We start from the raw sequence: 27447 nt of genomic DNA, 5'->3' as shown, positions 1-27447 counted from the left end.
AAGATAATACCAGCTGAAGCAGAGAGCACAGGTCTGTCCCTGCCAGGCCTCCAGGGAAGGAGCCACCTTGAGCCCTGTTTGGAGGGAGCACAGTGGTCAGAAAAGAGAAAAGGGAATTTTGGTGTCCCAGGAATTCAAGCCAGATGCAGTCCCCTTGCTCCAGGCACACAGCTGTCAAGGGAGTAAATAGGGAGATGAGACAGACCATGGTCTGAAGTACATCCCACAGAGTTGGTGTCCTTAAAGCATGAGCAGCTGGTTAATCTGATTAGAGGAGATGGAAAAACATCTTGAGGATGACATGGCCAGGAGGAGAACATCAGGATGCAATAACAGCCAGATAAGCGCCTGGGTGCACGCATGGCTCAGTGTCGACTCCAGAAGATGTGCAGGAGGCAACCCAGCCTGACCATTCCCTGCACAGCTTTGTGGTACCTCCAAAGGCCACTGTCCCCACCTCCCATGGGCCCCCTGCATGCTGGGAATCCCCATCCCACACATGCTGGGCAATGTGAGCTCTAGCAGTACGATAAAAGTTGTATTATTTATGCACATCTAGCTATCTTATCTCTTAATTTTGAGCACAGAAGAACCCATGAGGATGGATTCATCACGCCATCTATCATAAACTACTTTTGTTAAAAATGAAAATTATCTGATCTTCTACAAACCCTGGCATTCAAGCTCCCATCTGGATAGCTTCAGATAGCTGTAGAGATCTCAGTGTACTTCTCCCTTTCAATGGCTCCTGGATGTCTGAGAGAGCACCACGCTTGGTGTGTGCCAGTATAAAATGTCTTGGCTCTCCAACAGATCTCCTCCATCCTCAGTGTGCCTATTCCTCATGATCAAGCATAACATTTTTGTGAAGGTCTCCCTGAGCAGAGCAGCCAGCTCCAAAAGCACCTTTCCACCTGGGCTGTCTCAGCTGCTCACAGTAAATGGGTCTCACGCCATTAAATGCAGCAGTGGGGCTGTCAGAAGGACAGGTCTGAGCCTGTTCTCGCTGTGCAGGGCCCAGGTTTGGTCTGGGACACAGATAAAACCCTTTGCTGCTGGGGTGCCCACTGCCAGGCTTGGGCAGCTCTGTGCTGTGGAGGGCACCAGCAGCACCCAGCAGTCTCTGGCAGCACCCCAGGGTCACACCTGCGGGGCACCAAGCCACTCCACGTCCTGACAGTCACTGGACCCTGCTACAGGAGAGCTGGGGTTCCTAGTCTGGGGCAGAAATGCAACACATCCTTCTGTGTTAAATCTGGTTTGGGGGGTGTGCTGTAATCTACACAGATTAGTCTCTGCATGAACTCTGGTCTTGGATTTTCTTGTCTAGATCTCAGATGTGGATTACTTTTGTTAATGGGTAAAATAAAAAAGATCTATAAGTCTACTACTTAGGAAAATGAAATATACTTAAAATTAATTATATTGATAGCTTGCCTTGTTTGGTTTTTTTTCCTTACTTATTGAAAGCAGTTATATATAATGTCAAGCTAGTAAGCAACAAATCCTTTCTTATTAAAGTAACTTAAACCATTAATGGCATTATAGCTTGCTTTAGATTTGTAGTCTCTTTTTTTTTTTACTGCCACCTGTCTTCTTTCCAGTTTGTACTGGAGGAAAAAGAAAGCTATTTTCTGTTTTGCACTCAGACTAAACTAGCCACCATGAACAGGTAATACTTATAAAGAGCATATGATCAGACCAATTCTTCTTACTGTAGTATGGTATTTAAAATCAGACTATACAGAAATGATACAGTAGTGCATCCAGACCCCAGAAATCATCATTGTACTATCCCTGTCTACTTACTACTTAACAGCAAGCCCCCATCACAATTAAAGAAAATTAATTACTTTGTAAATTAAGTTAAAATCCCAGCTGTTATAAAATATAAGGCAATCATCATTCCAACAGCAGTGTGAATTTAAGTAAAGGAGGAAGCAAATGACCTGCACAGAACTCTGATGCTCCACTGTGGTCTGCCTGGGCTGGTTCCTCGGGGATGGATTTCATGTTCCTCAGCGATGCCCCTGGAGCTGCTGGGGGGTTATGGCCAGGACTCAGAGGGCTCTGCATGAGAGGCAGCTGAGCACCTGCTCTTCTTTTTATTTATGTGGATGTTGCAATGGAAGCAGACAGCAATGCACAGACACTAAATTAATTAAGCTGTTTTTAAGCCACAGCATTAAGGTGATGTCATAAGAACATGCCTAGGATAGCAAGGTCACTGGAAAGGGAGAGTACATGTCCTGCAGTAAAAGACTGTAGTTTGGAGAGCTTGTGTTGGATGCCTACTATGAATTTGTCAAATTTTTTCTCAAACCTGGCACCACCTGGAGAAATACTTTTGCTATCTGCTGAAATATGCAACAGCATCTCTGATTTAAATAGGGGAAGAGCTGCTACACCTGCTTCAACTCTGAGCAATACACACTATATGCTCAGAAATGCATAAATTAGATATATTTAGAAACACAGAGAGCTGGGAAAATATTTTGATGCAAGATAACATAGTTGATCTAATTTATGTCAGACTGACTTTGTGTTTGCATACAAGCATGCTCAGAGAGGCTCACGTTGGGCAACCAGAAATCTGCTCATCTTACTGCTTCCATTGACATGGCATTGCATTGCCATTTTGCATTGGTACTCTGATTATATTGTACACCCGAGCCAGAGATTTTTTCATCTGTTTCTTAAATAAGTAGTTTTGTAAAAATCAAGAGCAGCAACAGCTCATTTTTTTTCATTGCAGCTTTACAAAACCCCAAAAACTTTAGCAAGACTTTAACAGAAGAAATAAACCAGATGCTGATACATTGCAAACTTAATGGTGCTGTTGCTTCACTGTGAAATATTTTAACTGGGAAATGCTGAGCATCTGAACAGTAGCCATAATCCTCTCATACAGAAGCCTTTTCTGCGGCCTGTCCAGGGTGAGTGCAAGGCTGTGTCTTCAGCGTTAATGGGATCAGCTGCAATGAGTAATGCTTTGTGTGTGCTAAGGCTGTGATCCTGGCCACGTGGTGCAAAGATGGCAGGGCTGGCTTTTCCAGGCAGCCAGTCCCACACGAGGTGAAGTGAGTCAGAGCATTCGAGATGGATGAGCAGCTCTCAGAAAGGAGCTTTTGTTCCTCATCTCCAGCCTCCAGCAGTCACTGTGAAATTGTCTCTACCATCTACCTATTAGCATCAGCATCACTGGGGCTCTTTGCATGAGAAACTCTTGGGCTTATAAGTAAAGGTCACTCAAGGAGACTCTTGAATCAGGATTTATTTTGTAGCAAGCTTAAAATGACCATATTGATGACCCATCACTGCCTCCCATAAGGAAAAGCTGGAGGCAGCTAGAGACACAAATGGGGATCAATTTTTCACTGAGAGCTTTATAGTTACAACTATTTATCCTTGTCTGCAATGTTCATACAAGCAAATGAAGAGAAACATTTCTATTCACCACGTGAGAGTCTCCTACCCTTTCTTTAGCTGCTACTTGTAATTGCAGCAAGAATAATATCCTGAGGGCTTTCTGCTGATCTGCTGGATTTGAGCACCAGCCTCTCAACTAACAGTCTGTATATCTCCCTCCACCAGACAAGTACACACTGTTTTGCTATCCAATAAAAGCTTGGGGAGCAAGCTTAGGCCTGCATAGATTTTACCACCAATTGCACATAAGGAATTGAATGCAAAATCGACTTGGTAATCCTGCAAAAGGGGAAGGCAGATGAACTCCATTCCCCCTCAATGTCACAGGGCACATTCTGTCCTGCTTTGTGGGTGACACAGCCGTGCTGCAGGCAGGGAGCTGTGCAGTGAGTGCCAAAGAGGGGATGTGCTCTCCTAAGTGTGACTTCTTGTAGCATCTCAGCACTTCTGAGTGCTCCAAGGTTATGTACTGGCTGTGCTTCAATGGTGCAGAAAAGCACTTTCCATCCAAAGTGAACACTCATCAAAGAATAGAGAAAATTGTTAAGTGCTGTCAATGGAAACATCTTGGCTGTTTTTATGGATGTGTTAATGGAATGCCCTGCCACAAATCAAAGGGGCTTTGCAGTTCGTGACTTCCAATTGGTGAACATAATGACAAAACCAAATACTCTGTTACCAGCTGGTTTCTATTATTGGGCTAAATTGTTGGATTAAATCATGATCCTTACAGCTGAAGTCAAAGGATTTTGCCCGGAGCAGTGATTGGGATATCAAAAGGTGCAATCTCCCTGATCCCCAGAGAGGAGCTGAGGGGAAGCATGGAAGTGGAGGCTGTCAGCACAAAGGGTGCCTGAGGACTCCAACTCTAGGCACCTGTGATGATGGGAGAGTGAGCTGCTACTCCATGGAGACACCTCCCCTCACATCTATCTATCTATCTATCTATCTATCTATCTATCTATCTATCTATCTATCTATCATCTATCTATCTATCTATCATCTATCTATCTATCTATCTATCTATCTATCTATCTATCTATCTATCTATCTATCTATCTATCTATCTATCTATCTATCTATCTATCCATCCATCCATCCATCCATCCATCCATCCATCTCTGTAGGTCCACTGCACAGCCAGGCCAAAGGCCCTCTGAGTCCAGCCCATCTGTATAAGGAATCCCAGCATTGCCCTGCATGGATTTTTAGCATCTCCTATCCAGTGCTTCACAGTTTTCTCAATATTAAAGGCAAAAGTAACATAGACACTGCTGCTAAAAATAGCCACTTATGCCCTGGATGATTCATTGTTGGTGGGGAATACCCGTAAGTGCCTCTATCTAAACATTCTGTTCCCTGTCTCAGTATCTCCTCTGCCAGCTTGTGTATGTCTCTCCAGTCTTGTTCAGTCTGTTTTTCTATGGGTTACATATTCTTTAGCTAAATATGTTAGTTTGTTTATCTCCCTCCATGGCAGCAAGACCCAAGCGTGGCTTCCTCCTGCTGTAGGAATTTCATAAATAAATCACTGTCTATTATTTCCCTGGGAGCATGCAACATTGTAAAAAAAACCCCAAATAACCAAAAAAACCACCCACCAATAAAACCCAGTCTCCCCAAAATTGAAAATAATAAGAAAATAAGCCCCAACAAACAAAGCCAAGGAATTTCCCCTTTCTTAGGTTATATGTTAGAATAATAGAAACAGGAGTGTGCTGCTAAACTTCAGCGGCAAACCTCTTTGCATTGTTCTGGTTTATGCAAGAAATAAATAATTGCACTGGATGACTTCTAGAACTACAGCTAAGGAAGGCTCCATGTGAGAAGGAAAGCTTCATGTGACTCAAATTCCCAGCCCCTAAACATACCTACTTAGGGTGATGACCAGGTTTTAAATCAGAGTCCTGTAAATTGTCATGGACTGGAAAGAAATTAAATTGGGCTCTTTGGTGACATCCTTGTAGTTCAAGTGTTGATTTATGAATGTGTAACTGAGCTTATTGATAGGTATTTTGAACCTGAAATGGGCTGTGTTTGGAGCTGTTGGATTTTTTACTATCTGTTAAATTATCACTATATTCCTGGAAGTATCCTTCATTTTTTGTATGCAAACTCTCCCCACCACTCACACTAGGAAGAATGATGGAACATGATGCTTCTTTAGCTGCCCAATGGTCTTCCTTGTATCTGCTCCAGTGTGAAGGGCAGGTGAATCAGAGGTGTTTAGCTGGGGGGGGCAGGACAATGAGTTTATGTTGATGTTACTGATGTGAACCCCAAGCACAGAGGAGCCAAAACCTGCTTTTCCTCCAGAGCATCCCTGCAGCTGCACATGGCTGAGTCAGGCCTTTCCTGAGGCTGAAACCACCACTCAGTAATCAGTGTGCCCATGGACACCATCTTCAGAGGGAATGAATCTGGGATGCTGGCGTTTATGTCCCTTCCCTTCCCTTCCCTTCCCTTCCCTTCCCTTCCCTTCCCTTCCCTTCCCTTCCCTTCCCTTCCCTTCCCTTCCCTTCCCTTCCCTTCCCTTCCCTTCCCTTCCCTTCCCTTCCCTTCCCTTCCCTTCCCTTCCCTTCCCTTCATCTTTTGATGTGCAGATTCACTGGTAACTAATAAAACACAGCTTGTTTTAATTTTTGCTGGTAAGCCCTGTTTTGTGAGGTATTTAAGCTGCAGTAGGATAACTGGGGAATAATGAATGAATCCTTTGGGCAGTTATACTTAGTTCACAGAACCATAGAATTGTTTGGGTTGGAAGGAATCTTATTTACCAACAATTTAGTCCCTTTGGTTTAGACAAGCCACGTAACCAGATTTTTATGGTTTTTTGTAACAAATAGTATTTTCTTGATACATTCACTGATATTATTTGGCAGCCACCTCTTTTATTTTTCCCTGTAGGCACAATCTGTCTTTGTCAGGAAACACTGTTATCCCTGGCAAAGGCAGTGATGTCTTCAGGCAATCTGCACATAATACTGCATGTCCTTACTGGAGCACAGCTAGAGATACCAGCATATTCATCTTCCAATTTGTAAAAGTTTCCCCAAACACCTTCCCTTCCAACAGCATGTTTATGATTGCACATGCTTATGCCATACATATTATTTTAACAAGGTAACTTTGGAAAACTTGTGATTTATCCCTGTTTTCCTTCAAGAGCTGGGCGTGCACGGTTCCACACTCACAGAGGAAAACTCTTGGCTCCCAGCAGCCAAAAGCAAAGCAAGACTCAAGTGCTGCAGTTCCCTCTTAATGAGTAAGCAGCTGAAAATAATATCACTTGCATTTTCTTTAGCAACAGGGCTTATAGGCAATATTTATCCTTCTTTTTAAATTTTCTGTAAACCAACAGATCACAGGAAACAACTGGAATGTAGACTCTAGTTTGTAGTGCTGTAGCTGGCTCCATCTCCAGCAGAGCAGCTTTGAAATGCTGCTAAATTAATCCACGAGCTATTCTGCTCTCTTCTGCATAGTAGTGGGTTTTGCAGCTAGTGTTTCTCCTTTCATGTAATCTGACCCTATCTTGGTCCCACTCTTAATGCTCCTCACCATCAGCCAAGGCATTAATCTTGAGAATGTGTCCTAAATCAGTTCCTGGAAAGGCAGTGGAAGTAGGCATCAGTGATATTTTTCAGTTCAGCCAGTACATGCCATAAGGATTACATTTGTACAAGGCACAACAAGACAAAGATACACTTGTCAGCTGCTGCATTTTTGGATCCAAAAGCTTCCAAGAAAAATAAAATAGATGAGATCTTGAGGTTTTAGGAGCACGAGTTCAGCCCAAGCAGTAGGTCCAAGCTGAGCTCCCTGAAATCAGTGAAAATATGAGGAATGAGAGAGACCAGCATGAATATTTCTAGATGGGAATGCAAACCAGCTCCAGACATCCTGCAGCTGATAATTTCTGCTGGTAGCAATGACACATAGCACATTTAGGGGTCGTGCTTATCCAGAGATGAGCACTTGGAGTGTATCTCCTGCAAGAGACTCGCTGGGATTGATTCCCAAGTGGTGAAGCAGCAGGCTGTCCCCCTGGAGGGCATTAGGAGGAAAGGGCAGCAACAGCTGGGACAAGAAACAGTGACCCCAGCAACTCCAATGAAAAGAACAGAATTAGAAAATATCTGTGAGTTGGGTCCTTCAATCAAGGTAATTAATAGCTGAAGAATGGAATTTTAAACCAGGGCCTTCATTGCCCAAGCCCACAAAATGAACTCTCTGAACTGATCTCTGAACCTTGTGTGAGAGTTTTGATGCTTGCAGTTAATGAAAAATCATTTTACTGATTGCTGCTCCATACCTGGCACATTTACAGTGAGATCTATTCCAATCAAGACGATAATGATTGGATGCCTTTTTGTCTAATTGTTAAATGAGTAAGTGAACTTCATGGATACCTTTATTTTCCCCCTTTCCAGAAAAAGTAAAAACCTCTAACAGCCTCAAAAAAAGTTGGTCTTTTTTCCCAGGTATCACCACTCATGGAGAGTGCAGGCCAGCACAGAGGGCAGAGGAGCACTGACATCTCATGCTGCCCCCCAGCCAAGCAGGGCTGCCAGGGGCACAGCAGCCCTTCCCAGCACAGCCTCAGGGAAAGGCCAAAGGTGGGTGGTGGAGGGTGAGCAGAGGTTCTGCCCTGCTCCATAAGTGCTGCTCCCCATTCTGTGCACAGCACCCAGCCCAGGCAGCCAGGATCCTCTGCCACAGCCCTGGGTCCTCTCAGGAGGCTGCAGGATAAGCACCAGCACCTATCTGCTCATCAGTGTCAAGGCTCAGGCATTTGTGTGTACACACAGGAGTGTCAAGTTCTCCTGAAAGGTCTGAACCAGCCCTTTCAGCAGAGTTCTGGCACATGTTCTGGCTTTGAGACTCAGGTACCCAAACCTTTGCTCCTCCCCTGGATTCTGAACAGTCTGTGGGCTTAAAGTGGCTCAGCAGCCTGGGATTTTGTGATTTTGCCCACAAGCCATGAAAGATCTCTGAGGCTAAACTCCAACCATCCCATAAAAACCATCCTGGTTGGAACAGGCCAGCTGGGCCATCCTTTGCCACTGACTGGAGCGAGGTCTAAGTATCTCTTAAAATTGGCCTCTGTCCTTATTCAGGGAAACCTTCCTTTCATTTCAATATTTTATATCTGTGTAAAGGCACAAAACCCCCAAAACAAAGCCCAAATAAGGATTGAGTTCATTAACCACTAATACTGTTCATTACTGGTATTTGTACAGCAGCATTTGCACGCATGAAACTTCAATACAAATGAAAATAAATTCCTCCTTCACATGTTCATCACCTCATTTATATACACTGTAGCTTGTCAAGAGATGGCAAACAAAAGACATGGGAGGATGAGGATTTACTCTGGATAAGCTCACAGCTACAAATGATTTTGAATCATACTAGAATTAAGTAACTTAGTGCCACTAATGCCACTGGCACTGCTACTAGCCTTGACACTACTGAGAGACTTAATCTAAAAGGCTCTTTTGATTTCTCAGAGGCTCTTAATGGTTAATTTTCTATTCATTTTCCTTTTTTTTATTTCTCCTTCTTTAAGGCTTGTCAGGAAGAAAGGCTGATATGTGAAAGGATCTAAGCTAGGCTAGGCTTAGGTTATGGCAGGCAAGGAGGTGAGGAACAAAATAGGAGCAGGGCAGAAAAAATACCTTGCAGTTTGTCTGAGCCACTACTATTTGCCAATTGCAATAAATATAGAACTGCACAGAAGCTCCTAATAAGCTTATATAAAGCATTTTAATGGCATGCTGTCAGGTTAAACATTGTGTTCAAAAATATAAATATTCTTAAAAACTCCAAATTAAAGAAACTGAAGTTTGACTACCCATATAATTTTCTCCTTTCATGACATAGTCTAAACTGCATTTCACAAAACTCAGCCACTGAAAATAGGCAGGGCTTTGTTCTGCTGCTGTTGGGCTGGAGCACACCTGGATCACACAGGAGAGGACAGTGCAGGGATGTGCCAGGCAGAGCTGGAGATGCAGCTGCAGGGATTGAGGGGCCATGTTATGTCCTGGCTCACCAGGCTGAATGGGCAGCTCTTGTTACCTTGGACTTCCAAGACAGCAGCTCTGGGGCTTGCAGAATGATTTCCACCCCAGGATGGAAACTCTGGGGCTTGCAGGGGGATTTCTACCTAGGGACAGCAGCTTTGGGACCTGCAGGAGAGTCTCCCCACTGAACAATGGCATGTCTGGGTTTTCCTTCCATCACAGCAGCTCTGGGGCTTGCCAGAGGATTTTACCTGGCTGTTGATGGGGCCATTGCAGCTCCAGGATCAGCCCAGGGTCCTCACACAGCACAGGATGCAGCTTCACTTTCTTCTTTTAGCACATGACTTAAATGTTTCCATGTTTAGATTTTAGGCCTTTCAGGGCACAGTTTAAATCCAGAGCAGTGACTATGTTGAGTTTAACTGAAATTGAAAGAAAGAGCATGTGGAAAGTTCTTAACAAAGAAGTTTTGTAAACAATGACTTGATGCTATGGTGATGGGTCCTTAGAACTGACGACTCCATTTTTCTTTCTATTCAATCCCTTATTTTTCTTCCAAACATTCCAATTTTAGTCCTGTCTACATGGCAGTGTTGATTGTACATTTCTGTGCATCTAACAAGTGCCAAGGAAATCAAACTTAGGGAGCAGCAGTGCTGGATCTACTTCTCAGCTGGCTCTCTCACAGAAAGTGTTGGAGAGAGCCAAATGCCTTTCCCTGTCTTAGTACTCTCCAGGGGCCTCTGGATGTGCTCATTTACTCTGGATTTGGGTAAACCACAAAGGATGGTCCAAATCTGAGAAGGGTGAGAGTGCAATGTCTGAACAAGAAAATCCCCTCCCAGACCAAAGGGCTCGACTGGGCTGATGTGGAACAACACCAAGGACATGCCTGGGGCCGTGTCCTCTGCTGTTTGCATCACCTGCCTGCTGAAGGCTCCCCTTGGTGCTGGCCCTGCAGTCTGCAGTCCATCCTCCCACCAGGATGAGCCAGGAGATGCTGCCTGCACTAGGAAGAGCTGGACGGTGCTGGCAACTTGAGCAGACATCCTTTGGCTTACAGGATGTCTGATCCCAAAAGCTCCTGGGCCTCAGGGCACCATCACCAAGAGTCTGTTAGGGCAGGAGCAGCCAGCCTTGAGCACTTGATGCATCTGGGAGCTTCTATTCACTCTCACCAAAAAGATACTGCAGCAAACACAGGGGCTGCTGCATTTGCTATCTAGCAAATTCTCCTCTCCCAGGTGAGATCTCCTCTGCCTCTTTTATACTGAAAAAAAGAGAAAAATGCTGCCAAATAACTCACAGTCTGGATGGCTTCAACAGGAGCAAAGAGAAGCACTTGGAGTGTGATAGAAGGATTACTGTCATCAATACTGTGGTCTGTGGGAGGACAAGCCTGATCTGCTGGGAGCTTTGTAAACATCTCAGACTGCTTAGGGAATCTGCAACACAAGCTGAAATGTTTGAAAATGTATTTTTCCTAACCAATACATTTCCCTAATGGGTACAGACAAATTCAGGTCTGGAAGAAATCCAGTGAACATGGTGAACTACCATTAAAGAAGAGCAGATACAATTGTTTTGTGCCTCCCTCTCCCTAATGGAATGATGCAATATCTCCTAAATTCTATGGCAGGGGAAATAGAAGGAAAAAGCCTATGCAATGTAATAAGGATGAAAAGTTTGTTCCAATTTTCTCAGCCTCCAAGCCTGGCACAGGCCTGTGTCTGCTCTATACTGCAGTCTCATGGCCTGGCTGAGTTAGTGTTTTCTGTTTACCTCTTTTTCCAATCTCTTCTGTAAGCCAAAGATAAAGCCAGTACAGCTCCAGCTGTACTTTTGAACCCGTGCTTAAATGGGGTGGAAATAAATCTTAATGAGATTGTCCAGCCCTGTTACCTTAAGTAGCATACCTCAAATGAACCCTGCTGAAGCTGTAATGCCCCTCTGAGGTTTCAGTGACACGAGCAAGGGGATCATATTTCACTATTGTAGTTTGTGTCATCACTGGATACTTGCTAGAATTCCATGCTTATCACATAAGAACTGGAGAAACCTTTATTAAAGATGCTAAAACAGTAGAAGATGCTTTCTGTTCATAAGTACAAAGAATTTTTTTCATGCTCTTCATTGAGAACAGAAAATTACTTTGCACTTCTACTTCAAGGTATTTTCCCAAGGCTTGCTGGTGGGCAGAACAAGGAAGGCAGCAGCAGATGGGCAGGACTCGAAGAACTGAAGAAAGGCCAGAGAGGTCCCAGAGGAAATGTCTCCAGGGAGCACCCCACTGCAGCACAGATATAATATATTTGGGCTCTCCTGAGGTCCCCATACACAGTTGAGGAGAGAATTTTTAAGTGCCTGTCTTAGGTAACATGTAAAAAAGAAAAAGGTGATCCTGACTCTTTGGAAACCCACAGCAGCATCCTCAGGGTACAAGGCACGTGCCCTTCACATGAAGGGCATGTGGAGTTCTGTTAGGTAGCAAGAAGAAATCAATTTTCCAGCCCTAACCCACTTGGCTGTGCAGCAAATGGGATTTTAGCTCACATTGTGCCTGCAGCATTCAGTGAGTAACCCACAAATGAAGGTCCAGAGGAGAAGAATCTCCTCCTTTTCTAAATGTAGCATAAGGCCTTGAAAGTACAGACAGGGCAGCCAAACATCATCTGTAGCCAGAGAATTTAGACAAGGAAGATAACTCAGTTCTGGTAAGTGGTTTTGGGAAATAAGGGAATGAGAAACAGGGGTCTAATAACCTCTGACTGAACTGAAGTTAACCTCTCTCTCTGGGCAGGAGCCTGGGACCATCTCTGACCATAGACTGAGCTCAGTAACTAGCACTGCTCTGGTTTTTTGCACCTTTTATACATATTTGATATTGGATCAACACAGAAATTGGAGTACACGGGCTCATCATATGCTATGGGCTGTTGAGAGGACAGGTCTGGGACTCTCTGCAGGTAACAAGTGATTTTGCACAGGAGAGCAAGGCCAAGCCTGCAGAAGCTGCACTGGAGGGTGCCTGCCCAGCTGCCTTCACCCCTTGGCATTCTCCAGGACTGGCTGGTGAGCAGGTGGCCCATGGGAAGGCACTGTGCCAAGTAGTGAAAAATAAATTTGACGTGCTTGTGCTGGCCCTTCACTACAAACAGCTCCACTGGGGATTGCTCTGGGAGCCCAGGTGGCACAGAGCAGCTCTGGGAGCCCAGGTGGCACAGAGCAGCTCTGGGAGCCCAGGCACTCCAGGTGGGACAGAGGAGCTCTTTGGGTGGGCTTGGAGCCCCGCTGGGATGGACAAGGTTCCTGCCACAGCCTTCTCTCACTCTCTGGGGCTCACTAAAACATCCCCTTGTCTCCAGTTCTCCACTGTCCCTCAAGGCAGCTTGACTAACAAGGCAGATTGTCAATTGAGCAATCATCTCAGAACAAGGAAATCTTTAAAAATCTGGCACCATTATCTAGGACAACCCAGCTGCTGAACTTCACTAGGAAAAGGAAGCAAATGCACGTGCTCAACTCTGAGGCATATTTCTGTGAGAGAAAATAAAATCCGTTTAGTACAAACAAGTATTTTCTAATCCTGTATCATCCCCTTGGACAAAACGGAGATGTTCAGTTCCTGGCTGGCTGTGTCTCATAGCCAGAGTGAGTTTTCTCCTGCTTTTTTGGGTGCTCCTCTGCCTCCCTTCCTCTGCAGGGACCCCTGACCTTGGGAATGAGAGATGTGGCACAGGAGCACAAGTGCTACCTCAGTAACTGGCTTTGTCCTGCTGAAACCCCAATGGCAGAATGAAGCAGGGAGATGCTCAGGGTATGATGATCCCTCTGCATCCCCAAAGCAAAAAGTGGTGCTGCATCCTTGCTGGTGTTGGTTATGTTTTGATTGGCCTGAGCACAGAAACTCCTACAGCAGGGAGTGAGAGTCACCATGCCCCAACAAAAATGTTCCATCTGGACAATTTTCTGTGGTTTGCTCCTTCCAGTGTAGTGGGAGAATAGTGAAGATGTCCTAATCCTCCCACTTTATTGGACATCAGAGTAGGCAGGGAATAGTAAAGGACAGCAAAAAGACTGTCCAGCTCCTCTGTGTGCCTAGAGAAACCAAATAATTGTAGGAGAGGAGTTTGCTGAGAAAACAAACACCCCTCCTGTGAACAACTGTGAGCAGATTGAATGCTTTCCCTGGAGTTTTCCAATTTTTTCATTAAATGATTCAAAATGAAAACATGCAGCAATGTGGTTGGTGTTTAGAAAGACAGCTTTTGTTAGAGAAATATTATTCTCCATCCTACATATGTGAGCACTGTATGCCTCAGTCTACCATATCTGTTCCAGACATTGCAGATTCTCTCACACTTTCACACATGATGCCTCTCCTTAAGCTTTGGATGTTTGAATACCTGACCAAAACATCTTTGCAGATAAATCCCCAGTCTCCAGTGGCATAACAAGCCCCATGTGTTGCTGACTGTGTGAAAACAAACAGTGCGTAGACATTTTGACAGCCACCAAAAAATCATGACCCAAGGAACCTGGCTTTAGGGGAAAAAAAAGAATTAAAACAAGTCTTAAGAGGCTCATGATAAACATCAAAGAGTTGGCAGCACTAAGAATAATCAAACAGTTTAGATGAGGTTTCCCAGATAAATTGTTTCCATTTCATCAATGCACTGTCTGGTTTTGAACACTTATGCCTGAATATACCATTTGGAATTTATAGTAGATGCAGGAAATAACAGTTTCCTTCTCAAAATCCTTTCCACATGTGGTCCATATGCCTCCAGCACAAAGAGATTGCAATATCATGCCCAAGTCATATGGGTGTCAGAAGGCCAGCTGACTATCACAGCAACAAGATGAACCTGGGAACCTCTGATTTGAGATAAAGAGCTGCAGAAAATGACAGATTTAGTGTCCCAAAGACAGGTTTCCTGTATCAGACGTGTTTGTGTGTGAGACTATTGACATTGCAGAGCATCTCCAAGCAATTGCTGAAATATCAAGTTATAACTATTGCTAGAGATCTAGTCCAAGTATCTTGCATTTCATGACATATGTGTTTCCAATATGCTGTTTACCATACCATCCCAGCTTCACCTCTAGAAGATATTGAACATGGTAAAGTACAGCACTCCAGGAAGATCAAGGACAATTTCAGGTGAAGTTAGCTGGAAAAGTTCTGCTGGGAACTGCATTGCATCTGTGCTGCAGCCCTTGAAGGGAGAAGTTGGTCCATGGAGCACTGTGGGAAGCCAGATTTTCCCAAATGGTCGCCAATGGCAGGTTCCTCATCTCCTCATGCTGGAGCAGAGACCACAGGTCTGATTTATGGACATGCCCAGTGCTCACAGCTGCCCATGGAGCTTGAATATGTGAAATACAGTGGTGTGAGGGGTGCTCTGAAAGAGGAGCTCCTTGGCATCTCCAATTACACACCCACAGCACTGGGAACCATTTTTGGCTTAATCTTGATGTACCTCAGTCTCTCACATATAAACTCTGAATAATTCTGCAGCCACGGCTCTCTGTGTGACATTGCTGAGTCATATCCAGCAATGTTTCAGTAGGGGAAATATGAAACTAAGTTTTAATTAGCGCAAATATAAATACATTTCTCTGAGCAATTGTGCTGGGACACAGTGTGACTAATGCCTGGTGCTTGCCATGCACCATGAGTGGCTGCTGGTGGGCCTCACCCAGCAAATCTCACCAACCACACAGCACAGGGCTCAGGCTGCCGCTCTGAGGAGTACAATGAACTGACCCAGCCACAATTTGTACTGATGGGCCAGGGGGATGAAGATATCGCTGAGATTTCTGAGAGCTGTGATCCTTATTCATTGGACTGAATGGAAAGGCTTGATTTCAAAGAATCTGGGTCATGGTCCCAAAGCAGGAGTGGGAGATGTGCAAATCATAAATTTAACCTGAAGTCAGGTCCTTCATAATCACATGATCAAGTGCAACCTGAGATGCTGTCATCACTTTGGATTTTTGAGTCTCTGTTCAAAAATCAAGTGTTCAGAGGTGTTACACACAGCTCTTTGTGTGTGTGTGTGTGTGCACTTTTTCTCTTTCTCTTTCTTTCTTTCTTTCTTTCTTTCTTTCTTTCTTTCTTTCTTTCTTTCTTTCTTTCTTTCTTTCTTTCTTTCTTTCTTTCTTTCTTTCTTTCTTTCTTTCTTTCTTTCTTTCTTTCTTTCTTTCTTTCTTTCTTTCTTTCTTTCTTTCTTTCTTTCTTTCTTTCTTTCTTTCTTTCTTTCTTTCTTTCTTTCTTTCTTTCTTTCTTTCTTTCTTTCTTTCTTTCTTTCTTTCTTTCTTTCTTTCTTTCTTTCTTTCTTCCTTTCTTCCTTTCTTCCTTTCTTTCCTTTCTTTCCTTTCTTTCCTTTCTTTCCTTTCTTTCCTTTCTTTCCTTTCTTTCCTTTCTTTCCTTTCTTTCTCTCTCTCTCTCTCTCTCTCTCTTTCTCTCTTTCTTCCTCTTAATTTCTCAGCACACCTCTTCAAGCAAGTTGTCTGACTGCAAGAGTTTTCCCCTTGTGGTTCAGCAGCCAGGATTTTACCATTTTCACAGTAACTATGTTAGTCACTGGGAAGTGTTCTGGGTGCACTGTGTGATTGCAAAGCCAGATCACATCCTGCAGCTCCACAAAGAACACATCACAAAGGACAAGTGTGTAAGTGTGTATTTATCTGCAAGATAGGTGGGAATCACAGGAAATGTCCAGTTTGCAGGTGGTATCAATGGATTTTGAGGGGATTTTGGACCTAAACCTTTCAAATATCTCACCAAACTTAATTTCATGCCTTCATAATGTCTCGTGGGGATGAGACTGTGTTCTCCCAAGGAGCACTGAGGTGGTGGAAGCTTGAGCCATACAAACATGAGAGCAGTGATGTGGGGCTGGGGGTTCCCACCTGGGCAGTGTGGACAAACTGTCTGAGGTAAATCAGCCATTGGCATCTCTGAAATGCTCTGGTTTTTGTGATGGAGACAGCATTGCACTTCCCAAAGTCTTCTCAGAATTTGTTGTGATTCCTGCAGGGTCACAATGATTTCACTGAGCTTAGTTTGGAGTCCTCTGAGCAAGGGCTTGCTTTTCTTCCCAAAGCAATGTGTGTGAGTGACAGACCGTGTGCAGAGGCAAAGAGCAGCTCTGCCAGTCCCTGTGTGCCCTGCTGACTCAAGGGTGACTTCAGCTGCTCCATGAAACCCAGGACTCCTGCAGGGAACTGATCCTGGGCACCATGAATGTGTCCTACCTGGCATCTGACAGGTGCCCATCCTCAGCCCCAGAGTTTCTTTCCCACATGAAAGAAAACATTTGTGGGATCTTGACAATCTTTTATGTGAGTTTTAGAGGAGGTCTGAGATGTGAGGTGACCCCTAATGTTACAAACTTAATTGTGGAAGCCACAAGTGTGTGGAGAGGGAGCTGATCACAGTCTGTAAGGAAAGAAATAACAGGGACAGAGAGGGAACTGAATATGATGATGAGAGACTGGGCATTGGCCAAGTTTTTGGGAGGGCACACTGAGCATTCAGTTTGCAGTCTGAATGGCAAAGGAAGGGAAGGAGGCCTCACCCTCTAAATTACTGCCTGTGTAACAGGTCTGCAGCAAGAGAAGGCTCCAGACATTGTTAAATGCAATTATGGCTTCTAAATGCTGATGGCTTAACAGAGAATATGTTGGAAATACTGCAGATGTTATGAGGGATGGAGGAGAGGAGGAGGAAAAACAGTCTGGTTGTTTTTTGCATGCCTAAAGTTCCTGCAAACATCATGGAACAAGACTGTTCAGAAATGTGCAGTACAGTGCAAGTGCTCTTGCTCACAGACCCTGGGACAAACTACAGCTTCCAACTATTTCTGCAGATAAGGAAAATCCTCCCATTGGGATGGGGGAGGAGGGGAGGAGCACTTGGGAAAGATGTAGCATCTTCTGTATTTCCTAACCAGATCCTTAACCACCAGCAGAAAATGTTCATGCAAACTTCTACTGCCTCTATTGACTGCCTGAAAGAGCTTTCCTCCTTCTGCACCCCTCCTCAAAGAAATAAAACCAACAAACAAACAAATAAACCAACATTTTCTTGGGAAAATGGGTGTTAGTGTGTTTGGAGCCTCTGCAGCACATAGCACACTCACATTCTGCTTCAGAAAAGCAGGCAACTGGCACAGGCCCTGCTTGCCAGCTGGTTAGACTAGCCCAGTAGTCTAGTTAGAACAAGTAGACCAGTTAGACTAGCCCAGTAGTCTCGTTCTAGTCCAGTTAGCCTAGAAGGAAACCTCAGCTGCTACTTTAAAGGCAGAGGTGGGAGATGAAGACTAACCCAGTGCCTGTGCTCAGGACACTCTCGGGACATGGTCAGCTCCCACACAACCACCACCAGGCCTGAGGGGCAGGACACCCATGCTGGAGGAGAAAAACAGAGCTAACAACAGAGATTGCATTTTTTTTAATTCCAGAGGTTGCAAACTTTTAAGCTAGTTGTCAGAAATATGTCAGGCACAGGGGTGTTGTACTACCCAGCTGTGTACATGTACAATAAATTTGCTTAAGCTAGGCTGAACCCCTATTGAGAACCCCCTAAGACTGGGCTGCAACAGAGATCACCTTCTTTCATCTTTGCTTTTGGTGACAAAGAACTTTGCCATGTGTGGCATTTTGCCCAAGTGCCAATGTGGAGCTGCTCCTTGCCCTCTGTCTCTCTCCCAGCTCTCTGCCTTTCTCAGCACTGAAATGCTTTGTGGTCTGGGAGGCCCCAGATTTCTCCCAGATGGAAAAGCCCCTTTTCCCTCAACAAAACACCTAAGGAGGTGCATGGGAAGAGAGCACAGCTGAGCCATTGAAAGCCCTGTCTGAAGGTGGGAACCCCTCCCCAGCAGGCTCTTTAACCCAGGCTCAGCCCTCCCCAGGTGAAGGCTGCACCCAGGTGATTTTAACTCTTCATGGACAGTAGCCTCAATATTTTGACTCATGGGGCTGTGTTAAAACACTGTATGAACAGAGAGGGCTTTCCAGGCACACCTCTGGCAGGCTCCCAACCTGGTGTCTCCATGGGGCTTGCTCATCACCATAAATCTACTCCTGGGCGTTTTCTTCAAAACATGGATTTATGGAGCACCAGAGTCACTAAATTTTTCCTTGTGTGGTTGTCTGACCTTCGTGTTCCAAACCCTCTCTGAAGCTTTAAACCATGATTGCTTCATCATCATCATCATCATCATCATCATCATCATCATCATCATCATCATCATCATCATCATCATCATCATCATCAGTGTTTGCCCCCTGAATGCACAGCCCCTGCTGCTCAAGGCAATGCTTGCACAGATTGAGGAGACATGGAATTTCTGGAGGAGCAGCAGAGCTGGTCAGAAGGAGAATTCCCATCTGCCAAGATAATTCTGGTATTTCTATTGCATTTTCATAAAACTGGGGCAATACTCCCAGATATTATATTTGATTTTATTTTATTTTACCTGAGCATCCAAAGGCTTTCTGTCTTGCTCCCACTCAATTTCAATTTTCAAAAATATGGTCTTTGCAAATGTTTTATTATATTGTCATTGTCAGCAAAATGTTGCATTTTGAATTAGTAACATCTGTATTTTGTGATGAAAGAACACTCTGTTGGAAAATGTGTGACTACTTCTAACAGCTAGCATTCATCTCCTAAGCTGACCTCCTAAATGCAGAAGGAAATGAGTTTGCCAAGGGGTCCATACACAAAGATTAGAGTTTCTGTGAAGTGTTTATCCATCCCAAACCCTGATAAATTATACAGATACTTGTCAGGTGCTCATCAGCCCAACACCCAGGGCTCACCTTCCCCTGGCAGGGGCTGCTCCTGGGGAGCTCTGAGCATGCCAGCCAGTGCTGGTGGGCTTAGTGCAGTCAGGAGCTATGGCTCATCCTGCAGACCCCTCTCTTGAGATGCTCCAGTCATTCCATTTCATTCCTAAACTACAGCACTGGCTTGATATGCTGGAGAAACCTCCCCACTTCTCTACTTATCCCTGAGCACTAGCTGCAGTCTGCACAGCCACTCTGCAAGGGAATTTCTGCCTTTGCCTCTTACTGAGGGCTCACCCTGCAAACTGTGATGCAGAAGTGGTGCTCCACCACTTTAGCTGCAAAAAGATAGACATTCTTTACCAAATCTAATGAAATGTGAATTTCAAGCATAGTCCTGTGCTAATATGATTATGTGAAAGCAGGACAATTTTATTTGACAGGAGTAGTGCTCATGTGTGCTGAGTGATGATTTTTTGTTACAGAAATGCATGTGGGCCATATTTTATTCCCAGTAGCTGTTAGAGACAGTCCAGTGTGGGAGCTGGAGGCCTTGCTCACTCACAGCCTCTCTGGCTGAGATAAATAGACTCTCCATGACAGTGCAGAATGTGTTGAATTTCAGGAAATCTAAATTCCCATATTTTTCTGGGATATCCTAATTTGGAAAACACCAATTTTATCAGCTGGCTCCAGTCTGTCTTAAAGACATGTTTGAAACATGTAATTTTAGCTCTGAAAGGAAGTATTTAGCTAAAGAGTCAGGAACATATTTCAGATGAAAAGTCTTGCTTCCTCCTCTACTGAAACAAGGCCAATAAAAGGTTGTGAGGAATTTTAAGGAAATTTGGTTAGATTCGCATGCCACCTGCTGCAGAACAAGCTACATCAATTCTGTTTCTTCCCTTCTCAGCCCTGTTGCAGTAAATAACAGAGAAAGTATGCATATATGAGACTCCTGGTGTTCTTCTTCAGCATTATAACCTTCATCTGTTATGGCACAATACCCTGTGTTATTTCAACAGTGGTGTTATCCACAAGAAGTTACCCATGCTATTCAAAGTCAGTCTGTGGCTGAAAGGGAAAAGAAAGAAAGAAAAGAGGCACTTGAAGAACCCTTGCATGACTTCAGAGATTTTTCTGAAGTCAAAAGGTTTGTGTTGAGAAGCAGAACCATCATGACTCATATATTCCTAATCAAAATGCTGGGTGCGTGAAAAGCTGTGCAGCCGTTCAGAGACTGAGCCACGACTCCTTACAAGAGGAAAATAATACACACAAGGGAAGCACTTAAATAATTGATGTGCTTTTCTTTTATCTGCTTGTAGGAGTGACAAGAAATCTATGTAGCTGGCACTAATGGATAGCATCTCTATGTCAATAATTGCTAATGAGGAAGGAATAGGAGAGCATTTGTCTTGAGGTGACTGATCTTTCTTTCTTTCTTTATCTCCCTGTGTTACAATGGGAACTTATTAGTGTAAATTTTAGAATTCTGTTCACTTTCAATCTCAAAAGCTTTTCAAATGTCTTTTTTTTTTTTGATGGGAATTCAATCCAGAATTGAACTGTACACTTGCTTACATGTAATCTGCATTCTGGAATTTAAGATCCTATTTTAATATCTTCTGTGCTACATCCAAACAACAAAATAAAACTTTGTTTGCATCACATGTTTAATTTTCCATTCCACAACAGTGAAAGGGTGCAGGCACGCTGGAATTGAACCGAAACCAGTAATTTAAAAACAGCCAATGCTTTCATCATGAAAAATTGCATAACCATTTCCAGCACTGAAGTAGGATACTCTTACTGCATAAAGTCTCTTAAAAAATTATTGGCGTATCAAGCCAATCATATCCAGCTATTTAAGTCAAAGATTGTATTCAGCCATTCCCCCCAAGTTGCTTTTCTGAGGGAACAATTACACAGCTGTTCCTGCCACATTCTTGTGTAGGCTGCAGGCAGTCTAAAAACTCTGGCATTAATTTCCTGTAACTACAAAGTGCAGCTCTCCAGGTTGCTCGTGAGGCATACCCTTTGCAAAGAGGTTACTGAGGCACTGCTTACACTTGACACTAATATTGAGCTTTGGCCACACTTATTTATAGCCCTGTGCATGTGTATACACGGGCACATGCACAGGGCTGTAGGGTTTGTGCTCGAAGCAGGGCCCTGGACTGCAGCCACATTGCAGTGCTAATGATATCTGTCACTGCACCAACTTTTTGTAGCTGTATTATCTGGCTGCATTCAAAACCAAGGATTTTGGAAGAACAGTTCCAACCTTGCTGTGCTCGTTGGATTCAGCAAAGGGGCATTTCTGCACTAGTGAACACTAAGCAGTGCATTGGAAGGTTTGATGATGATTTTTTGCAAATCCTTTTATGGAGTGTTAAGTTTTAAATGGCTAAAATTTTAAACTTTGACCTAGCTAGTCAAAGAGCAACAGCCACAAAGAGAATTATTTCAAAATTCCTTGATATGAAAAACAAGCTGTCAGCAGCTGGTTCACTAAGATTGTTTAATAACTCTGATGGAGTACCCTCATTTCTCTGTCCACTGCTGGTTTGGTGCATATTTTTATATTAATATAATGCATCCACATGTCTGTAAGTACAGGATATTTTGCCAGTTCCATGAAGCAGGTGTCCCTTGGGACAGGTTCCCCTGGCATGGGGCAAGGTGAGCCCTGCTTCCTGGGAGCAGGCCTGGAAGCAGCATGGGAGAATTATTGGGAGAACAATTTTTGCTCTGTTTCTGGCACGTTTCTAATCCACGTCTAAGCATCACTTTATTTTTCATTCCTGTCTGTAGGAAATTGATTCCTTCCCTCAATGCATCCATTAATGTTTTTCTGGAAGAAAACTCGAAGGTCCTTTCAGCAGTGTAGGTAATTGAGATATCAGTAATTTCTGCACACAAGATGCCATGCACTCTCAATATCAGTTTCATCATTAATATCAGATGCCAGCTGATACTGATACTGTCACCCTGAAATATCCCACCCCCAACTCAGAGTGCTTAATAAGCAAACTGGGGCCAGGCCCTTAAAATCAAAGCCTGTAGAAGTGAAACTTTGCTGGTTAACAGTTCACCCATTTGAGCAGATAGGCAGGAAATACTCATTTTCATCTCTCCTGTCTTTAGCTGATAGAAACAGCCCATGGAATTGTGCATGGTGCAGCTCACTCTGCACCATATACATAATTTATATTTTTCCACTCTAGTTATGACTGAGCCGTTTTGGACCTGGGATTTGCTCTGTAAAATGGAAGCAGAGAGACGAGGAAAGAAGAAAAACACTGCAGCAGACTTCTCCTTCCCCAGCCACAGTTTTTAGCCCAGAACCTCATCTTTGATGCACAGACCAATGGAACAGGAGTGCTACACAGGACATGTTGCATATATATATTCATGTGAAAAGATAAATGCTTGTCATGATAAAATAAAAAATAAAAGGCATTTCCAGTAATCCATCTCTTTATTAGTAAAATGCCTTGGCAGAGAATAAGGCTATCATTTTGACAAGTTTCCTTTTGTACAGGCAGCCTAGATAATATTTACGGTTCCTATAGAAGTTTTTATAAAACCAGCTGAGAATCATGCTTCTTGCTGACAAGCTCTTCTGCTCACTGAAGTTTGACAGATACAGCCCCAAGCTCCAGCACAGGATTCCTTCCCAGACACAGGCAAAGTGTGCAATGCCCTTATTTTAACAACAATGTACATTTCTGTTTCCTTTCAGCAAACAAACCCTTCGCATTCCATTTATCTGCCCCGGCTGTGTCCGTTACCATCCGGGAAGGTTTATCAAGGAGCAAACAGGACCCACACACAGCGCCTGCTCCCGCAGCACCCATCTCATCCCATCCCCACCAAGTCCCCTCGGTGAGCTCAGGACATGGATACCATCATCCCTGCGGATAGCGACCCTCCAGTCCTCCACCAGCCTGAATTCCAGACCCCCTCCTGCTGCCCAGCCGCTGTTCCTGCGGAGTGAATCGCGGCAGTGCCCCCTCCCAGCCTGCCACGGCTCCGAGCCCCGCACCAGCACCCGCGGTGCTCTCGGGCACTTTCTGCTCTCCCGCTGAAAGCAGGAGATCTGCGCCTTTGCAATCCGAGAATGCGAGCCAGCCGGCGGGACCCGGGGTAAATATAAATCTGGCGCTTACCCACAGGCAGTCCCTCGCAGTCTGACATGGTGTGGGCAGTCCTCCTCACCGGGGGCTCAGACAGAAACCACTGCGGGACCGCAAGCGCGGGTGCTTCGCTTTGCGAAGGCAAGGGGGAAAAAATATCAAACAGTTTACAGCCACCCTTGCCTTGCACTGCACATCTACCCACCCAGAGAGCTGTAGCAACAGTCCCGTCCCTGCCTTCTCATTATGGGATGTAAAGATAAGAATGTGCTTTTGTGCCAAAAGAGTGTGCTATTGGTGGATAAATTTGTTGTCATCCCTCCCCTTCGCAGAGTTTCCTCTTTAATGTCACAGAGGCACATTACCCTGTCGGAAAGGCCATCGAATATTTATGAAACGGCTTTTAAGGGCTAAGCCGCAAATCCTGGCGGGAGAACAGAGCTAATTGCTGTGCACTGGGGCTGGGATCCACCCGCAGGGCGCTCCTGCTTCCCGGGGGGCTCGGGGAGCCATGGGCTGGGGGAGAGGCTCTGACAGCTCCCTCTGCACCTTCTCCTTCTGCAGGGTCCGGGTACGAGCACTGCTGGAAAAGGGGGCAGAAGCCAGGGTGTATCTCTTTAAGGAGCAAGGGAAAAAAAAAAGTCTTTGTTTATACTGTAATATGTGAGAAATTGTTTTGTGACACTGTTACTAAAGGCTGTTTCGTAGTTTATAATAATATCGCGCGTGCAGATTTCTCTGTAACTTCATGGCTTTTCTTACTTAAAACACGCCAGTTTAACGCCAGTTTTGTGGCTGCTCCTACAAGTTATTTTTTTAATCTTTGGAAATGTTTATGTGGGATTTGTTGGGTATGAGGCTCCCAGAGTCGCAGTCAGTGCAGAGTACCCCTGCACACTGGTGTGCTCATTAGGCACCTTAATGAAGTGCCAGCGAAGGCTCTGGCAGCGTTAGAGCCAGGCTGGGCTTGGCAGGGACAAGTGCGGGGCCCGGTGGGAGCCTCGGCTCCCGGGGGCGCTGATCTGCTGCCGCTTTTTGTCCTGGGGACAGCCGGGAGCGGCCTGGGCTTGGCCTGACCCAGACCCTCGGTGTCTGGGCTCCTCACAAATGTCGGGATTCCAGACCCGGAGCCGGAGGAAGCAAGGAAGGGATCCATGGGAGGCGGTCCTTGGGAAGCGCTTCCAGACCGTGTGGCCAGAGACAGCCCCTGGGGAAATGAGCCATCGGGAATGCCTTCTTCAAAATGCCTTGAAGAAAAAAAAAAAAAAGCATAAATTACATGAAGTATACTAGGAGCTCAGGGTGCCCAGCACCTCTGACAAATGTGGGCTGTTTTTACTCAGATGCTTCAGCCTAAGCACCCAAAGGCTGGCGCTGCTGGCTCTGCCTGAGCTCTCTCTGAGGAGAATCCTTTTTATACTCTGCTGGTTACTCAGCAGCACAGCTAGCCACGGATTCAATTCAGGATGTCAGGCCTCTGACTAAGAAGCAAAAATAGCTGCAAAAGTAGATGGTGACATGTTCCCAAAACCGTTCCTCGGGTTGCCTACACAGGGCTGGGCAAGCAGAGCCAGCAGTGTCTGGCCAGCCCGAGGATGTGTTGGCACAGCTCTGTCAGGACAGCCCTTGTCAGCGCCTGCTCCTCTCCCTGCTCATGCAGCACACGTGGAGATATTCTCTGGGGTGAGGCTCACCTGAGGGCAGCTGTGAGAGAAGCAGAGCCCCAGGCTGTGCTCTCTGCCAAGGAGGAGCAGTGCAGGGCACCATGCCCACCCTCTCCATCCTGCTGCCACCCACAGGGCCAGGGAGTGGCCACTGGCTGCTCTGGCAGGCAGGGAGGTGGCTGCTCTTGAACTCAGGATGCAGCTGGGAAAGGAAGGCCTAAACCAGACTGGGGGACCTTTCTTGCAGGGTCATCTGCCTGCAGAGACATATTGCTCCAATGTGTGAGAATCAAAGCTTTCTCAGCTCGGCCCTGTGCAAATGCAGGCTCCCTGCTCTGCAGCATTTACGTGCCAATTTCACTTCAAGCCCCGCTGAAGTTCCTGGAACTGCTCACAGTTATAAACACATGCATGAGTATTTGCAGGATTAAGGGTTCACCATTCCTCCTTGTACTCACAGCAAACAGCTGCAGCTGGTTTTGAAGTTCCCCCTCCCAGCTGTGTGCTGGTGCTCCTGCACTGGAGGTTGGAGCCCTCTAGCAGAGCTGGCCAAGTGCCTGCAGGGGAGGCATGCCAAATCCAGGCTGGTGGCTCAGCTCTGTCTCATCCTCCAGAGGAATTCAAGCAGCCTCAGCCTCAGTAACCCCCACCATTGTCCATGTCTGCTGCAGGTGGTCAGCATCTTCTGGGAGAGGGGCAGGGAACACTGAGGGGGAAGGGCAAATACATCCTAAACAGTTACAGCAAAGTTGGCAAGAGCTCATCTGCCAGAGCCCTCACTAGGATCTGGCCTTGGGAGAGCTCTTCAGTGAAACACCAAAGCAGGTCAAAAGTTGAACAGATCAGACCTAATTATTACAACAATACTCACAAACAAACATCTTCTTTTGATGTGGATACTTCAATCAAAAAATTACCTTTGATCCCTGGATACTTTAGTTATAATGCTGGGTTTTGATAAATTCTAAGACTTTTTTTCTTCTTTGATTAAAACAGAGTATTTCTTTTAGCTTCCCCCATTTATCAGCTTGAAAAGAGAATGGCCATGTTTGCTCCTGGAAAAAGGCCTGGAAAATTTAAGGCTGACAGAGAAAGTTTTGGATATTTATGAATAAGCCTGGTGTCTGTCAGGACAAAAAAGGCAAAAGTCAAAAACTGAAATAAAGGGTGAGAGTTAAAGCACACATTATTTCAGCAGGTACTACACTAACAGGTGAAATGGGCTAAATATTTGCCAATAACTGCTCTCACTTAGGCTTTCCAAGGAACCTGGAAGATGCTTATCCTTCAACATGCAGAGAGAACCATTTATAAACCTCTCTGCTTCATTCTACCCCCTGACAGACAGCTGTCTGCATAAATCCATGGCAAGTACCGTGAGTGGGGCAGTAAATGCAACATGTGGAAGGAAGTCCCTGGAGTATTTCCTAAAGAAGATTCTCCTGGGCTATTTAGTCTCCTGTGGAAAACAGTTGCATTTTCCTGCTGCATCTCAGAATACTTAGGCAGCTGCAATGATGTCCTCCCCTCCCTGGAGATTTCCAGGAAGAATTATCTGCCCAGGAATGTTGTGGGTGTCCCATCCCTGCACATGGTCAAGGCCAGTCCTGACAGTGCCAAGGGCTTTTGAGATATAAAAGGCCTGGAGCTGAGCTAATTTGCCTGAGGAAAGAGGGAATATTTGGGGAAACCTGGGTGCAGGGCACAAATTTACAGTTGCCTTAGAGCCCAAATACTGTCACCTACACAGGTAACACATATAGTGGGACTTTGTTTCTCATCTGATCTGTGCCTGATCTAAGTGCTTAAATATCATGGAAAATCTGGGCTTTAGGATTTTTAATCCCATGGAGAGGTCATAATTTTCCCCACAACCTGACTGACCCAGCAGTCTGGCTGTGAAAAGAGCCTGATCCCCCTGAAACACCCAGCTGAACCAGAGCTTTTGCTGCTGCTGGCTTGCCTCCTGCTCAGCCATGGATGGAGCCAGGCTCACCCAAACTTCTCAGGAAAAGCAGGGAGCTCCCAGGGTGGGATCTCAGCCCTGCCGCTGGCTTTGCTGCTCCGCTAAGCTCAGCGCTGCTGCAGGGGCACGGCTGAGCTGCTCTGCTCCCCTCTGCCTTTCTCTCTCCTGACAGAGGGAAACCGTGAGAAGCGAGAATGATTCCGTTAGCTAACCGAGCCAGATCTGATTAATAAATCTGCAATTTTCCATGATTATTAAACCTGCAGTTTTCCATGAGACTGCAGCAAGCCCCTTGCTGCCCGCTCGGGCAGGCGTTCCCATCTGCCATCAGCGTGATTTGCACGCCGTTTAAAGGGAGAATGCCTGAAATGCGCTTCTCCCCTCTAATTTATGCAAATTCCCTCGGGTTTTTCCTG

At 45.2% G+C, this 27447-nt stretch overlaps 1 protein-coding gene across 1 annotated transcript in view; it reads right to left on the bottom strand.

The window, feature by feature from the left end:
• The window catches only part of EML1 (EMAP like 1), a 122414-nt gene extending 98802 nt beyond the window's left edge, over nucleotides 1-23612 (bottom strand). The window contains exon 1 of the mRNA XM_059473761.1: nucleotides 23435-23612. Coding sequence (XP_059329744.1) covers nucleotides 23435-23462 — 28 coding nt within the window. The 5' untranslated portion in view covers nucleotides 23463-23612. The remainder of the gene's footprint in view (nucleotides 1-23434) is intronic.
• Between the last annotated feature and the right edge of the window lie 3835 nt (nucleotides 23613-27447).

Source organism: Ammospiza nelsoni, chromosome 6 (assembly GCF_027579445.1).
Source record: "Ammospiza nelsoni isolate bAmmNel1 chromosome 6, bAmmNel1.pri, whole genome shotgun sequence".
Classification (NCBI taxonomy): Eukaryota; Metazoa; Chordata; class Aves; order Passeriformes; family Passerellidae; genus Ammospiza; species Ammospiza nelsoni.
Note: the sequence above shows the minus strand (reverse complement) of the source record. Positions and strands in the feature narration are given on the sequence as shown.